Raw genomic sequence first — 17,018 nt, forward strand, 5'->3', positions numbered from 1 at the left:
TTTTGAAACTTGCAGCCATGTTCTGCAGGTAAGTGCACTCCAGATATTTCATGGTAAGGATGTGGACTGCAGAGACACAAGAGAGATTTCCCAAGACCTACCTATCATGGACTGGGTTTGATTATGCACCAAACAATTCAGCTCTCAGGTCTGAATTCTTGATTCCTGTGTTTGTGATATATATGGATCATGATGTAATGCCTAATGTGCTAATAAACAGAACAAAAAGAAAGACATGGATTTGGTTTATTTATTACTCACAGATGTGCATTCTTACTGCAGGGTTAATATTGAACAATCCATCACATTAATGCTATAGGTTTCTTTTCAAATATATGAAAATACAATATGTATGTGAGCAAGTTGTAGCATTATAACTCTATAGTGAGGAAGTGTTTGCAACGATCATCACATTAAAGCAGCAGCAGCATAGAGAGTGGTCACATGGTGGAGCTATTCAATAGGACAATGATGGTCTTTTACATCAGGCTCTCTGATTCCTCCCAGTGATTATTATATAACCTGATTTGTTAGACTTATTATTATTATTATTATGACATCTACTGGATTCTAAAGGAAGAGGTGACAGGAGGAAACTCAACCCCAGAAGCAGGTTGTGGGACACAGACATTGGGTCTTAGCTGCTGGAGACTTGATCACCAGATCCTTGAGGATCTCCACTGTACCAAACAAGGGGAAAAGCTTCTCATCGAAGCTCTCGTTGTAGGTGTAAATGTGGAAGCGTTTGTCCACGTCGTAGAAGGACAACTGGCCGCGGTCGTAGTCGAGGTAGATGCCCACCTTGCGAGAGATGAGGCCGGGAGGCAGAGCGGTGAAGGGCACCGTCAACGCCTTCAGCTCAGTGCCCCTCTCCAGCCGCAGGGTCAGGTACCCCGTATCTGTGTTCAGGGACTTGAAGCCTTTCCTCAGGGCCGACTCTCTGGCCACGCCCAGCCGCCAGTCCCGCTCACCCACCTCCACTTCCCAGTAGTGGCGGCCAGAGCTGAAGCCCTCAACCCCGACAGCGCACCACCACCCGTCGAAGCGCTGGTGGTAGTTGGGAACCTCCTTCCTCTCAAAGCCACAGCGCATCCTCTTCTCGTCAGTGGAGATGAGCAGATCAGGGTTGGCTGTGTCCAGATCCAGAGTCACCTCCACTAGAGGGAAACGTTGAGAGGTTTAAATTCAGTTCTGTTAAGTTTATACCGACTAATTTTTTGATCAAATGAATACTGTTACCTGCAGCATCTGAGATCCAATCCCACACTGCAAAAAAAACAGGAAAAAAACAGAGGACTTTAAGAAATGTTTGTCTGATCACACACTAATGTTACAAAGAGATACTGTGATGATGTTGTCTGCACTGAAAGCTCCCAAAATGTTAACTGATGCAATGTTTTGTATACAAAATATGATATCCCCAACACACAGTATAGATATGAGTGTTATTTTGTATTGGTCTTAGTGTCTTTTTTTTGTCTGCCTGTTTTTTTGTTCTAATGGATGTTTGCCAGAAGAAGATCTTGTACTGTTCCAGTATCTTCAATAGTGTAAAATAAATGTTCGATTTAATAAATTTGAATCACAAACTAATCAGCATTTAATTTTATTATTAAGATATTTATTTAGTTGAGGAAAAAGGACTGAAAAAAGATTTTCCTCATGTGCATTTGTTGAAAAAAGATTTTATCATTGTAATTGTTTTGAATGTTTTACCTCAGACTTGTGAAATGATCCACTGTTTGGCATGAAGTGTTTGTTCTGAATATAAAGTGTAGTTTAAAACAAACAATTAACCGTCTGTTTTCTTCAACTTTCACCCAGGAGCAAAACTCTTGAAAGAAAAAAAACAATTATAATAATGATAATTATCATTATTGACAGACATTTTTTATCGTGATAACATTTTTTTCCCAGTCCTACTGGCAGTACTGCACCAGTACCCAACGGGAGTTGAATGTGCACGTTGTCCACCTTCTTTACTTATAATGTGCCTTGTGGATGTTCATACATTTGGATTGTGCAAAACTACAATTAAATATATTTTTGCCAAAGAGAGTATGGTCCATACAAAGAGCAGTATTAAGAGGTTGTATGTAATGGTTTTAAATCATTTGAAAGTAACTGAAAAAGCAGTTAAAAGTTTTCATGTGTGCATATGCATATACAGTGTATTTCTCACCTGGTTGAGGGATGTAGGATATGGCACCTGGAAGCAGATAATTGCAGTCTCATAAATTAGTGAAAGTCCCTAGATTTACTATAAAATTCTACTTGATTCAGTATTGATTTACAAACCAATCTTCTGCGTTCTCTGCTTCCACATGAGCCACTGCTGCGGGATGGTATCCTGCAAACAGATTTGTGTTACACCTGCCCAATACAAACTGATGAACTGCAGATAATACACAAGGGGTTAAGTTGTTACATGGACTTCTACCTTATCTGGGCGCTGCACCATTAAAGTCCACATAACCAGCTCCATAGCAGTCAGCAGATTAGCCACGCGACCCCATCGCCAGGCTGACTGCAGGTCCTCCAGAACCTTTGCCACAGGTTCCCCAGGCCACACACTTTGCTGCAGGATGATCAGCATGAACAGAAATGTGAACACGTTTTTGTTGAACGAGCAGAGGCAAGTGAACAGGACATGTTATATGTATGTCTGAGCTTCCCACCTCAGGCTGAGCTCTCAGGTCCTTGATCCAGTTGAGGATCACAGTTTTAGCCTGCAGCAGGTCCTGCTCATTAATCATATCAGGGTGTTTTCCCTCACCCATCTCTGGCCAGCCGTCTGTCTGCATGGGCCTCTTCTGCATGGAGAAACATACACACTTTAGTGAATAAACCTTTCTATGCCTTCAGTAAGTAAAGTTATATTAAGATGAGCACCTTGCTCTCTAGCATGGAGGCCCACTGTAGGAGGAAGGCCCTGCAGAGAGAGGTTGGCCAGGTGTCATCCTGGTTCCAGATGTGCTCCAGGACTGCTGACCTCTGCAGTGGTAAAACACAGGGGGAAACATGAAGTTGTTGATAGGTAGAGAGAGGTAAAGACAAACTCTCATGGTCTAATGGTCCCTCGTTTGCGATCATAAGGACATTGCACAGCTCAGTAATGTTTAAAAACTATTAATGGTTGTCTATGCCAAAAGAACTTCTGGTTTCACAAGTGAACTCTTACCTGGCACACTCGGCTGAGATCTCTTGCCAGCTCCACGACAAACAACTGATCCTCATCCAGAGGCTCCCTCTTCTCCTTCTTCGCTCTCTTGTGTGATTCCTGCCAGTAAACAAAAAAATTGAAGGATTTTTTTGTGGGAAACTGTTTGCAAAGAGAGACATTTGGAGGACATTAGTGCTGCTTTACAAGTATGTTAGAGAGTAATGAGATCAAATTAGAAAGGAGGTGGTCACTCTGCCTGATCAAAATGCAGACTGTGGCTCTGTTCCTGTCAGTAGAAAAGATAGACACCCCTCCCTTCCAGACTGCCTGGCATTGATTCATCTCCCCAACAACTCTAGCTCTCTCTTGTTAGGAAAAATGCGTGCAGTCACATGGTACTAAATAATGCTATCACATCAGCTGTCTACTTAGGTATCAAGGTGACCCAAAAAAACAGGTTTGCACATTAAACACACAACCAAAACTTGTTACCTTTATCTTGGCCGTTAAGGTTTTGGCCGGCTCCACCATAAAGTGAAAACACTGCATCATCTTGGCTGGTCTTTAACAGAGTTCTACAGAGAATAAAACAAATGCAGTAAGTTTAGAAAATGGTATGACCATGTCTTATTTAGCAGTAAAGATCATTTGTTCTTCTTAGCAGCCCTGGCAACTTGACACAGGACATTTCAAGTTACATTTTAACTTTTGAATGTTGACGTTATGTGTTGAAGCCCAAATGCATCATTAGTTTTGGTGACACTGCCTCATCAGCCTACGGGTTCAGTCCTTTAAAAGGTCACATCTTTGCGGTCTGTGTCAGCCTGTAAACTGGAGCACCACTAATGTTGACTCCCAAAACACCAGCGTGTCATGTAAATCATTAAACACGTGATGGAAAGTTCACAGGGCCCTTGAGAAAGCATAACATCTGAGCGTGATCACAACAGCTAATTAAAAAGCGAGCGGTGTTGGTGGCCTTCTCTTTAGCGGGCATCACTAAACATATAAAGTTGATACAGGCACATTGTCTCTGGTGAGACACGAGTGTCCAGCAGGCAGCTTTTCAGGAGGTCACATCAGAGGCCAGAACACATATGTGATCATTAACTGTAGCACAATCGAGCAGTAAAAAGCAGGCAGTCTGAAACGTGACTGGGCCTTGTACACTTGCACACTCAGCTGCCAGTCTGACTGTGTCGTCTCTTTCTGTCTCATTTTCTTTTTATGCCCCTCTCACTTTCTCTCCATTGTCATCTGCAGAAGAAATACCTGAGCTCAGTTTTCTTTTGTGCCAAACCACACTGAGGATGATGTGGGTGAATGCACTTGCATTAATTATGTGTCAATTCATGTTACAAAACTAGGGTTTCTCTACAGTTTTATCAAACACAGCCTAATATATCTTTGCTCTGGATCAGCTCAATCAAGCTCCACAAACAGCAGCACTTGTTGTACAACTGTTAATGTACTGTATGACTGTGTACGTGGATCTTATAATGCAGCAATGCTGATTCATACAAAGCTGAGGGCAAACACTATAAATACAAAATAAGTTGTTTTGCTGTAGTGGACAAAATGTTGGAATTGATAAAAGCAATTGAAAAGGAAATGCCCTGTTAGACAGGTTTAGGCCTATTAGTGTCGTGGGAAATCATGACCAAGCAGCTTTTACAGAGCGACCCAGTTAGAGGCCAGCTGATGACTGCGCATGAGGTAAACACACACCTACCGTGTGACTTTGCGGCAAATCTAGGTTATAGAGGCAGTTCCACTCCTTCTACGGGGTGCAAACGGATTCATCTACAGCTGTGCATGTAACAGAATTACATATTTAATACATGTATATACAAATAATGTCATATAACTCGTCCCTGCAGTGCGTCCTGCACGACAAGACAAATAACATAAGTTACCGTTGATCATAACGCGCGCATGACGCACAGCCTACCTTTCTCCTCAGAGGTTTGGTAAAAAGAAGCTTCGTCTTGCTTTAAAAGCGACCCCCTGCCCGGTCCAGAGAGTGGTTGCTCTGTGTGCTGCAGTGTCTGACCTTGTTTACATACAAGACTGGCAGTCGGCCGGTCGCGAGTGTTCGGTTTTGTCCGTCAGTGACGTGCGAGATTCTCCGGTGGACAACGCGCGCCGCCATGTTTGTAAGGTCGTGGTGACGCTGCTGCTGACACAGGTTTAAAGGGAGACTCTCCTCCACTGTGGAATTTGCATTTTGGAATAAAAGTGATTTCTGGCTGTAAACATAGATTCTTTAACAGTGGTGGAAAGTAACTAAGTACATTTAGGCTACTCTAGTACTGTACTGAAGTAGGCTATACTAGCCTATTTACATGAGTGTTTGCATCTTCTGTTACTCTTCTTTAGGCTAAACCTGCTTTTTACTCCACTACAGCTATAGTTTCTAGTTTCTAGTTACTTTGCAGATAGAGATTTGGCATTAATAACATATGATCAGTTGTTAAAATTAGCCCCACCATGACCAGATATAACATCCTTTTTACATCCTTTTTACATCTTTATACATCGGTTATTTAATACTCATATATAATAATATAATTCAGGAGTCATTCTGCTGCATAACAAATGTTTTTGCTTTTGATACCTTAAGTAGCTTTTGTTGATGATACTTCTGTCTGATGTACTCCTATCTAAGTAATATTTTCTCTACATTGTTGTATTTCTACTTTAATTACATAAGGGGTTAATATCTTTCTTAACTTCAGACCAGCAAGAGTTGAAGTGATGATAGTATTTTGAATTTAAGCCTGATACATATTTATAGTGTAGACTACTGCACTGACTTAATGATTATATACTTGATAAGCAAAATATGAATAAAATAGGGAATATTGGTCTGCTGCTCATGTCTAATTAAAAAGTTAGGCTCATGTAATCACTGCTTATGTGATTGAATGTGTTTAAAATTGTCCTAGATCATCAGTCATAACTGAGAAAACTTGCATTTCAAGCATTAGGATTTTCACAGAAGATAAAAACACCGGACCTCTTCCAGCTGGTGTAAAACGTATATTTTAATTAGATAAAGATGCTAGAGATGAGGACAACACAGTTTGTCGGCTAATATCAAACTAGTATTTTTTTAGGGTAACAGTTGAGTTTCACACACAGTGATATCTTTGTCTATTTCATTCAAAGGGGACGGCTCTATGGGGCACTATTATGCTTAGAGGCTCCACATCCTGTGGACCTTGAGAAAATACCCCTTTTAACATTAAACATGGTCGTGTGATCCACTCTTAATACATCTCAATAGGCTTTTCTTCATCTACTGAGAAATAAATACACTTTCTTGATTTTAATAGTATGCATGTTTCTCATTCATCTGCCTTGGGTGGTGGAACGAGGAGCAAGCTACATATTATTTATTTGGAAATATTTGTTTCTGTCAAGCTCAAGAAGAGTATACCTTCAGTGGTTATAGTAATAGTTAAATAAGGTCAAATCTAATAATAATAATAAATAAAATATATAAAATATATATATAAATTATATAAATATAATAAATAATATTTAACACACTGCTGGTTACAATGGAGACTCAAACATTGTCCTTTAACAGTGAAGACACAGCAAAGTAAATAGGACTGATGCTCATTAGATATTTGGAACATATCTGGGACAATGTGTTTAGCCAACAGAAGCCAATAAGGCAATAAGAAAATAATTAATGACTAATCTTGTTTAGCTTTTATTCTGATGACTGCTATTGCTGAGATACATTTCTGATAGTGTGCAGTCTCATGGTACATTACTGCAGTTTACAGCTGACAGAAAAAGACCTGGAGGGAAAATGGAAGAACATCCAAGAAGCTTCAATTAAAATCAGGGTGATGAAGGTGTATGTATTTCTCAGTAAATTAATTTAAGAAGTATGAGAATATAGTTGGACAAAAGTCTACTTTCCCATGAATCTTCCCTTTCTGTCTTTCACACACCTACACATACACATACTGTAGCTAGAGTATAACCATGGAAACATAACGACACTGTGAAAGGTCAGCCTTTAGTACCTGAGTGGTACTACTACTACTGATCTGTGTTTGTTGATGTTAATTATGTGTTACTGCTATACAATTACAATAGTCCACCAACAAAACAATAAAAGTGTTTATTACATTTGTTTTACACATGAGAAATATTGAGGAGTCACTCTTTTGTTTTTTGCTTCAATAAATACAGTACACGATAATGTGCGGGACAAACATTTGGTATGTGTACGTGGCAGGTTGCAGAAAATATAACAGGAAAACATAACAGGCCTTGACAAGAAACTCTCCATTGTTTTAGTTTCACACTCACTCTGCTCCTTGAAGCCTTTCGCAGAACAGAACAATAGACTTGATACCAAAAAGGATGAAATGTTTCATAAGAAAGTGAGAAATTCCCATGTGCCTTATCAGAATAAAACAACTGAAGCAAAGTGGTTAGAAAAACTTTTGTTGTGATATATGTCTTCACTCTCATTAGCATATCTTTCTTTTTAACTCTCCCTCTCACAGGCAGGAGCAGCATGGCACGGCCTCAGCAGGGTACAGAGTCGTCCTTTACAGCAACTCCTAATCAAACAGGTCACTGATGACCTGAAACTGAAGGCCTCTGACTCAGGAACAACAGAGAGCACACAGGCAAGTGTTTACAGACAGAGTTTAATCAACAAAGTAAATCCCTTTTTGGTATGTTGTAGTCCTGTAGTCTTCTTCCTCGTCCTCTTCAAGATGTACCAGCCACCTCAGTAAATGTGAATATCCAGTGATCGTAGAGTCCACCGTCAAGTGTTTTTAACATTCATTTGTGCACAGCCAACTGTGTCCTTTCTTGAAGGGTGCGCAGCTCCTCTTTGGTTTCTCCATTATCAGCTGTCTATCAGCATCGACTCACTCTTGAGGTATGTGAATCAGCTTGTGTGAAGGATCCAATCATGTTCGCTGTCTGTATAAAGCTATCGCATTTCTTTCCCGTTCACCAGGCAACCTGATCAGCATCACACCGGTAGAACAGTGCTGTTGGTGTCAGAGCTCACTGGGTGATGTGTGTTTGGCCCTGTGCTGGTGTAGATGCTCTGAGGAGGGGAGATGTCCAGACCAGATGAGTGGATGTGATATGGCAGCTCCACAGACTGGCGGATGCTCTCTTCATATGTTGGAGGAGGCTGTAGGAAATGCGGGAAAGCAAGACAGATGTTTGAGTACGAAAATACACTCAGTGGCCACTTTATTAAGTACACCTGGTCAGCTTAAAAACATCCCATACAACTGTTCTGCCACTACATTTTGTTTTATGATGCCTATAATATTCAGCTTTTGTCAAAGTTGTTAATTCTATGTTGTGTAGCATTGGGGTCATAGTTAGTGATGGTGTTGTAATGGACTGCATTATATTCAGAGGTGTTTACGATATTCTGTTCCCCTCACTTATGTCAACAGCATAACAAAAAATTAAAAAAACATCTCTCAATATAATGCAGTCCGGTATTACACCACCTTTAACTATGACCTCAGTAATAAACAATAATAAAATATAACTGAGTTTACACATTTCCGACAATGTCACTAAAAACTAAAATGATTACCATTATAGAGATAGATGTTATAGCAGGGATATAATGTATAACAATAATGGATCGTGTTTCCTTTAAAACAGTTAATCACAAAGAACAATGAATCACATGACTGTATAATGTGAGAGGGGCCTCTCATAGTGACAAGCCCACAGAGATTATCATGTGACTGAGTGTCTTTCAGCTCATTGTTTTTGTTTTTATGGCCACCATCTTTACTGTTTTGGTTCACTCTCTCATCAACCTTGTTTCCACCGAAAGCATGCAGCTGTGTTTACTGTACAGTACCTACCCAGCACCAAACGACGGACAGTCAAAGTTAGCGACTAGTTGGTGAACTTAGCGGAGCATTTAGCAGCTAAAGAGCCAGGTATTTCCCTCAGAAGTTGGTGGAGACCAAAAACAGAGCTCAAAGAGAGTGAGTATTCAAGTCAAATTTGCTAGGTGGACACAAACATGATTCTAATTGCCCCTCTGTGTAAATAGCCACCTTTTTCCTAACAAGTTTGCCATAATAACTTTATACTGTAATAACGGCAATTTGTATTTACAGCTTGTTGCACTGCCCTGTGTGGATCAATCAAATCAGGTAATGCAGGTTGAGTTCAAGGACTTAGAATTTGGTAGGGATGGTGTGACATGTCCAGCAACTACTGAATTGTCCCTGCAATAATTTTGATCAAAACATTTGTGTGTGTATATGTGTGTTTGTTTTGTTTGGTGATATACTCACCATCAGGATGGCAGCCAAAGAGTGTAAGATTTAGGATGGTCTGTTTGCAGAATATTGCAAGTATGTTTATGTTGTAAGTATGTTTTCTTTAGCATGTAATCACTAATGTTTTCATTACCTTAGAATGAGCGTTTTATACCAACAGGGGGGAGCGGGTCCTCCATAACAGAGTGCATGAAATTGTGGTCAGAAGTCTACTTCCTGGTGGGGCCCTACAGACCGCTTTCATGTCCCCACCAATGTCAAACTCAAACCTATACCCTACGCCCTAAGCTACAATAGATGATAGATTTACTAGCTGCCCACTTGGTAATACTTGAGGAAAGTTCACCTTCTTCTATTATTTCCAATTTTTAAGGAGATTTTCCTCCACTTGCTAGACGACACTGTCCAATATAAGTGTGTGAAGCCATTTGAAACTATTAATGTGACTTACAGACATAAAAATAAACTACGCACTATGTCAGAAAGAGTATAACCACTGAAAGTGATTACCCTAAAATGCTTCAGTATAATTAAAACATCTGACGAAGACAACCAGAAAATGTTATTTCCCAGAATGAACTTCAAACATCCTGAGGTCTGATATCTATCCTTAAAAATAAGCGGAACATGTTGGTATTTACATTCCCAATTAATCTGTCTCCACGCCGGCTGCCTGGAACATATTTTTCTCCAGTGCATTATCTTTCTGATCACATTTTGCAGATTCACACTCCCCGACTGAGCCTTCTTATCTTTTAATTGCTTGGGGACCCTCAGGCGACAAGACAACCCTACAACCCTGCCCTTTGTCTGATACACGCACCACACAGACACCAGGCCACAAAGTTTTACTACTATCCTGCCTCCGGCCACAGGACAGTCAGGGGTAAATTAAGGGGCCATCATTTGAACTCTTAGCACATCTAAAGGGGGGGGGGGGGGGGGGGGGGTTCTCATTGGCTAGTGATGGGTTGACAGAAAAGTGTGTGAATGTGCTTTCTTTGTGTGCGAGTGTTGTGTAAGAGATGGGCAGTCATGCTAGTAACTGTTTAATTAAGAAAAAAAATGGACGGTCAAAGACAAAAAAAAACACAGTATGAAGACAGAAGCACAAAGCTGCATTCCCGGGCACTGTTTGCACTCAGGACGCAGGCTTTAATTATGTTTGATGTGCCTTTTTCTCATTACCTTGTTTGCTCAAGCGTTGTGCGAGTCAAAAGCTCAGCGAAAGATCAACACGGTAAAACCTTGAAACGCGGCCACTAGCACCATTCAGCAGTGAGCATCAGATGAGCTGATAGCGCATCCTGTTTACTGCACTCTGAATGCAGTCTAATCTTTGAACAAGCTCCTGTTACAATATTGTATGACAGTGTGGTCATAATAGAAAGAGCCTACTTTTTATTATCTCCATTCATTATGAGGGGCCTCCATGATAAGATGAGTTTATGAGCTTTGGCGTTCTTTGAAATTGTAATAAGTGTCAAATATCCTCTCTGTAGGCTTAACAACAGCTCCTGAAATACTTCATTGTCAAAGTATTTGTGACTGTATCAAGTGCTGTGGCACAGTCCTAATCCCTAATTTACCTCTGTCACAATGGGTCCATTGAGGCCGAAGCGGTCTGCGATCATCATGTGGATCTGCCTCTGGCGGTCCTTCTTTCGAACACTCTCATAGGAGGGGAGCCTCGGCATGGGGGCCTCCAGTGTGGGCAGGCTATAGCTGGAGGGCAGGCCAACGTAGAACAGCTGACCCGCCTGCTGAGAGACACACAGAGGGACAGTTATTAGGGACAGAAAACAGAAGCTTTAATGTGCTGAAGATTTGTGGATAACGGTAGAAGTATACCCCATTGTTGAAACCCACTTAGAACTGTAAGCTGAACTCAATGAAACATTCACTTCACTGTACAGTGTGTGATGTAAGAGGGAAGTGAAAGTGTCTTCATCTATTGCAACCATGTACACAGGAAGGGAAACTGATGCTTTAATAGCAGATGATGCCACTGCACTCCTGGGCTCTCTGACCTGACTGTTGTCATCCATGATCTGAGTCTGCTCGAGAAAAGGAGATCCCACCAGTGTCTGCCTGCTGCTGTAGTACTGAGGAGGAGCATCCTGTGAAAACAAGCGGTAATGATTGTCACAAGTGTGTCTCAGAAAGTAGACCCTTGGTTATTAATTAAACTGTTTCTGTTACAAGCATTTATCAGATTACATTTTAACTAGAGGCTCTCTATGGATCCCTGTTCCTCTGTGTCATACTGCAATTAGTCAGAAATCCACTAATTTCAGCCCAATTAACCAATTTTCATGGCTTGTTTAATCACTGTAGAATGGCTTGTTTGGCAATACCATAAATTTTCTAATCAATAAGATGACCACCCTCCAATTTCCGTGCCTCCTCCCAGTTCCACCCCCTCTAAAACGAGACCTGTCAGGGTCTCACTGTATGAGGTGCAGGAATCTTGAATCCTGACTGCCAGGAAAAGTAGGTAATGGGTCTAAATGAGTCTCCTTTGTGTGGAGAACAATGTGGTGTCCTACTGTGGCATCAGGGTCCCTAGGCAACAAACCACACCGTGTGGTCTTTTCAGTGTCTTTCTATTCCCCTTGTAACTGCAGCAGGTACCTCCTAACGAGCACACTCCAATACACATTATAGCCTTGTATGTCACATGGGCTGTCATTACAACAAAGTCAATTTGTTGCCTGACTGAGATTTAAATACAGCGTGAGGATAACAGATGTTGGAACAACATTTGCTGCTTTTACTTAGGGGATTTCCACCGAGATCAGCATGCAGTAACGCTGAGCAGTATCGAAATATCTGATTTATCATTTTCCCAGGCCAGTTTAACAATGACATCACTCACACACTTAGAGTGACGCACTCTAACGACCTTTGCCATAACCCTCACATAATTGCAGAGAGAGAGAGAGAGAGAGAGAGACAACACCAAGAAGGTGATGTCAAAGGTCACTTTCCCTCACTGGTTTGTACTTTTAAGAGGCCAAAAAAAGTCCTCAGGAAAGAGAAAAAAGAAGGAGACTTGTTCTTTTGTCTCCTGCCATTGATTCAGCCAGTGTGAAAAAGCACAACCGTGTAAAATCAGTGTTGAAGTCGGGGGAGGACCCCAGCGGCAGTGTGCCTTTTTCATAGTCACAACCTAAAGGAGATCCATTGTCCCCCTTGTGTCCCCAACACCCACAGTGGGGTCGGCCCACTATTCACGGTGCAAACTGAGGCAGGGAAAGGTATGTGACTATGAAGTTGAAGACATGACATGTCCCACAGAAAAACAATGAGAGTGTTTGTGTGTGTTTTTTACCCTGGTGGAATAACTAACCTTCACTTTCTCCTTATAATAAAACCACTCTATCACATCTGTTAGTTACATGTTCAGGGAAAAATATGAAACATCCAATAATGAATGAATATAAACTCTTAAATACAGGTGTCAACTTTGGCGCTCACTGTAAACACTTGGTTTACTGTAAACACTTGGTGTTGACAGTCTGTCACATGTAGTTTACTGCACCTGTCGGAAAGTTAAAGCAGCCAGTGTTGTCTTATTAGCCGCACCCTGTATGGATACAGCTCTAACTAGAGGTCAGCGTGGCCAGTTTGTGCCAGTGACGCTCTGTTCCCTAAATGGGACAACAGGGCTTCTCCATTAAAACCACAGCTGACAAAGCTTCCTGTCTGTTGAGTGGGGGGAGAGTATGAGTTATGTCTCTGCAATGCGAAGATAACACTTAAAACTTCTCCCCTGGGACTTAAAGGAGGTGAGAGGAAGAGGAAACAGGGAGAAAGGTTACCTCAGTGGAGTGTTTACATTTCCTTTTCACCTTATCCTGCACCATCGCCTACAGCTCTCACACATATTCAAGCTGTTATCTTTAGTAGACAGAGAGATATGTGCTGTTGGAGGTGTGTTATTTCTACATAAGAAACTAGATTAATATTGGTATAAAATGTCACACTCTCCCTTAAAAAGCTAAAAGATTAGAATGTGCTACATCACCTGCTATGCCCCTGTTCAAAAACAAAATCTGATTTGCAATGATTTAATTACACTGATGCTGACCTAGCATCAATATGCGTGGCAAGTGCTAATGTTGTCCAATTCCATTAGAGTCACTGTGGCACTCAAGAGATATTTCTGGAGGGCAGCTAATTTGACTGAGGCAAATCCATTGCCTGACAATGATCATATCAGGTTTATTCTAGTCCTTTTCCCACAGCCATGCAAATTGAATCTGACACTTCTTAATGGCGCTACACTGGGTGCACACAGTGTCTTTGAGCCTCTGAGTCCTCTTTCTGTCAGTGTGATCTCAACAATTGCAGGATCAAAAACGGAACATATACAGGTCACTAAAAAAGAGAAGGAAACTCAGCACAAACGCCACTTCTCTTCCTTCTGTTTTGTTTTTCCAGGAGCTTACCATATCTACACGTGGCCGCTGATAGGAGCTGAGTTTGCAGCACTGGGGATCCTTGCGGTAAATAATGGATAACAGTACCACGATAACCACGAAGAACACCAGAGAAGAAACTGTTTGAAAGCAAGAGAGAAAGAAGTGTTAATGCCAATCACAGCTAAACAGACGTTGTGTCTATTCTGGCTCAGTCCTGTAAAACAACTTGTTAAAGAACAGCGTCAGAACAGTTTTAGTTTAGTAAATGAAGTATGAGTTGATTCACTTTGAACACTCGTGAGTGACAGGCTGTCTTTACAATTTGAAACACTTAAAGGTGTAATTCCCCTCCTTTGCTCTGCCTGTCTATCAAAAGCTACCACAGCTTGAAAATAATAAGACCTGATAGACTTATTTTGTCATTAACTGTAATTATGGTTCAGAGCTTTGAGTGCAATATGTGACAATCAAATTAGCTGCTATCTTCTGTCACCACATGTGGAACATTAAAAAAAGAAAAGAAATGATCTAGTAGCTTACAACCCTTGTAGCAAGTCTAGATTAAGTGCAAATACTACAAGTAAAATATCACTATACAGACAGAACTGTTGGGTTAAAATGAAATATTCTAAAGGAAGTATAATATTTTTACTAATTTTTACAGTTTAAAGGTTTTACTTACAGGATGCAGCGAGCACTGTGAGTTGGTCCGATGTCAGCTGTGAGGAGGGAATGGTTGGACTTGCAGCTGTGGACATTTCGTCTGTGAAAACTGTTAACGTCCCCTTCAGAAATCCTCCTGAACTCATCAGGCTCAGCACAAAGGCTCTCATCTTACACAGCTATATATCAGAGGAAGACACGGAGACCAGTTATGTTGCTGTCCTTCATTGTCAGCTCGGTCCAGGACAGATTGAGAGTCTTGCGCTCTGTGGAAACTCTGCGCTCGGTGAACGAGCCCACAGCGCGTATGAAGCCCGGGCAGGCGCACGGACGCCCTCTCCGCGTGACGTCGCTCTGGACTGCTGCGGTGTTTGGTTTATGGTTTGGCACTGACAGGGAGCAACAGCCACTCAGGCCAACAGACTTATTATTACTTAGGCTAATTGACATAGATCTTTTTAATGTGCAGAAGAAGATTTCTGACTTGGAATGGGGCTCCAAAAACGGCAGTATAACACGTAATATCCGTGCGGTAATTTCAACATCCAGCCGATATTCCTTATTATACTGGGATCACAGTCGTGTTTAGAAAGTAGTGCTGCTGCTGCTTCCTCCCCCGTCTAATCACTGGCATCCAGATCAGTAGGTTAACACAGTGGATGCCTGAGCTGGGGTCCCGTTACCCTGGAGACTGTGGGGGACCCGTCCTGAGTTGTTTTCTATACAAACAAAGAGCCACAATGTAGCATTAGTATTCATAGTGGGGACTATGAAAAATATTCCTTGTTTTTCAATCTGAACTGTCACTTAACACCCTTTAACTTGTTGTTTTTTAGCTTCTTCTTTTTTATTGGTAGAATCTCCAGCATTGCAGATCTGAACCTGAGATTAGAGACATGCTGTGCAACCCGGTATTATACCAAAGCTGTGCTGTGGATCGTCTTAGATTTTTTGGTTTTATCTTCTACTTCTTTTTTTTTTTTAAAGAAGTGGTTATGACTTAACTGTAATCCTAACTGTACAGTAAGGCCACAGTAAACAATCTGCCAAAATCAGGCAGCTCTAAATATATATATATATATATATAAAGAATACCAATGAAGTTTATAAACCAATAGGTTTAAGTAATGTGGATAAAAATTGTTTAAAAAAAATTTGTTTATTCATGGTGACAAGGATGATCTGATACAATCTCTGTTAACTATATGCACCCTGTGCTTTGAATGCAAAGAAAACATTTGAATGAATCTCTTGGTCTCCACAGACTTGGCTTTGATCAAGACTTTTTTTATTATGGGCCTCCTACTTCTTTTGAGGAGAAGGAAATCAACTCTAACTTGAGTCTGCTGAGAAGCTGCACCCTGACAAAAATATTGGGCCTGTAAGGGTGAGAGGTGGGTTGTAAGGTCACAAATAAGATAAATAAAAGACTGCATTCAATTGAAGATGTGTACTGGAGAAAATGTTAGGGACTCCATGGGAATATCTTGTGATAAAAAAATAAAAGCTCTGCAGCATGTAAGAGGCAACATCAAATATGAGCCAAATTATTTTGCAGTCCTCAGAGAATGAAAGAGTTCACAAACATCACATCACTATTGGTTTGATTTACTTTTAAAAACATCTTCACATGTTTTAAAACATAAACATATGATTTATTTATGGGTCTACAAGAGCTAATATCAAAGTGAGAGTTTCTTTTTCACATAATGTTAAAAATGAGACAATATTAATCATCAAGCTCCTTTCTTGTGGAACCAAGTCCCAGTTTGGGTTCAGGAGGCAGACACCATCTCCACATTTAAGATTAGGCTTAAGACTTTCCTCTTTGATAAAGTTTATAGTTAGGGCTGGCTCAGGTGAGTCCTGAACCGTCCCTTAGTTATGCTGCTATAGGCCTAGCCTGCAGGAGGGCTTCCCATGATGCACTGAGCTCCTCTCTCCTCCTCTCCCTCTCCATCTGTGCGCATTGACATTAATGCATGTTACTAACTCAACTTCTTCCCTCTCCCGTTCTTTTCAACCCTCTCCTCTCTCCTTGGTCACTTTCAGATGTTTCTGCCTTCAAAGCTGTGGAGCTGTGTTCCTGCTCAATACCTGCTGCTACAAATACTATTATAGTCCTATTTATTATCATTAATAATTTTTTATTACCACAACCATTATTATTTTACATCTCTAAGTGTTGGGCAATACCCAACCGGTCAAGGCCGCACACACCCCGAGTCATGGTTCTGCTCAGGTTTCTATAAGGGAGTTTTTCCTTGCAACACTGCCAAATGCTTATACTCATGGTGGGAATTTTTGGGTTTCTGCAAATAATATTACAAAGAGTACAGTCTATGCCTGCTTGATATGAAATGTGCAATGAGATAACTTCTGTTATGAATTGGTGCTATTTAAATAAAATTGAAGCAATTGAAACATTAAATTATATGTTTAATGTTTGTATTG

General features: G+C 40.9%; 2 protein-coding genes across 4 annotated transcripts; both read right to left on the reverse strand.

The window, feature by feature from the left end:
* Positions 1–230: 230 nt before the first annotated feature.
* Positions 231–5,271, reverse strand: si:ch211-120g10.1 (butyrophilin subfamily 1 member A1). 2 transcript variants are annotated; one of them, XM_038696835.1, is made up of 11 exons: positions 5,115–5,260; positions 4,896–4,972; positions 3,656–3,738; positions 3,182–3,280; positions 2,893–2,994; positions 2,679–2,813; positions 2,441–2,578; positions 2,299–2,350; positions 2,183–2,209; positions 1,240–1,266; positions 231–1,157 (listed from the first exon to the last, which is right to left on the reverse strand). In XM_038696835.1, exons 3-11 carry the CDS (start codon positions 3,713–3,715, stop codon positions 598–600), a joined length of 1,200 nt encoding a protein of 399 aa, XP_038552763.1. In that variant the 5' UTR covers positions 3,716–3,738; positions 4,896–4,972; positions 5,115–5,260; the 3' UTR covers positions 231–597. The 2 variants fall into 2 exon arrangements, with proteins under 2 accessions (XP_038552763.1, XP_038552755.1); XM_038696827.1 differs by lacking the exon at positions 4,896–4,972 and having other exon boundaries at positions 5,115–5,271.
* Positions 5,272–6,874: 1,603 nt separating this feature from the next.
* On the reverse strand, positions 6,875–14,870 carry LOC119886245. 2 transcript variants are annotated; one of them, XM_038696850.1, is made up of 5 exons: positions 14,584–14,870; positions 13,929–14,038; positions 11,505–11,594; positions 11,064–11,237; positions 6,875–8,348 (listed from the first exon to the last, which is right to left on the reverse strand). In XM_038696850.1, exons 1-5 carry the CDS (start codon positions 14,732–14,734, stop codon positions 8,181–8,183), a joined length of 693 nt encoding a protein of 230 aa, XP_038552778.1. In that variant the 5' UTR covers positions 14,735–14,870; the 3' UTR covers positions 6,875–8,180. The 2 variants fall into 2 exon arrangements, with proteins under 2 accessions (XP_038552778.1, XP_038552788.1); XM_038696860.1 differs by having other exon boundaries at positions 11,064–11,234; positions 14,584–14,867.
* Positions 14,871–17,018: the final 2,148 nt, after the last annotated feature.

Source organism: Micropterus salmoides, unplaced genomic scaffold, assembly GCF_014851395.1.
Source record: "Micropterus salmoides isolate LMB-PRFRI ecotype aquatic unplaced genomic scaffold, ASM1485139v1 Ms_hic_scaffold_10, whole genome shotgun sequence".
Lineage (NCBI taxonomy): Eukaryota > Metazoa > Chordata > Actinopteri > Centrarchiformes > Centrarchidae > Micropterus > Micropterus salmoides.

What these genes read in the sequence shown, in the direction of transcription:
- si:ch211-120g10.1 (XM_038696827.1), bottom strand. Translation starts at nt 3,715, where the DNA reads ATGATGCAGTGTTTTCACTTTATGGTGGAGCCGGCCAAAACCTTAACG. An exon ending in CCTTAACGGCCAAGATAAAG is followed by an intron (nt 3,281 to 3,655) that starts GTAACAAGTTTT and finishes GTTTACTGGCAG; the next exon opens with GAATCACACAAGAGAGCGAA. An exon ending in GCAGAGAACGCAGAAGATTG is followed by an intron (nt 2,210 to 2,298) that starts GTTTGTAAATCA and finishes ATCTGCTTCCAG; the next exon opens with GTGCCATATCCTACATCCCT.
- LOC119886245 (XM_038696850.1), bottom strand. Translation starts at nt 14,734, where the DNA reads ATGAGAGCCTTTGTGCTGAGCCTGATGAGTTCAGGAGGATTTCTGAAG. An exon ending in TCATGGATGACAACAGTCAG is followed by an intron (nt 11,238 to 11,504) that starts GTCAGAGAGCCC and finishes TGTGTCTCTCAG; the next exon opens with CAGGCGGGTCAGCTGTTCTA. An exon ending in ATGGACCCATTGTGACAGAG is followed by an intron (nt 8,349 to 11,063) that starts GTAAATTAGGGA and finishes CATTTCCTACAG; the next exon opens with CCTCCTCCAACATATGAAGA.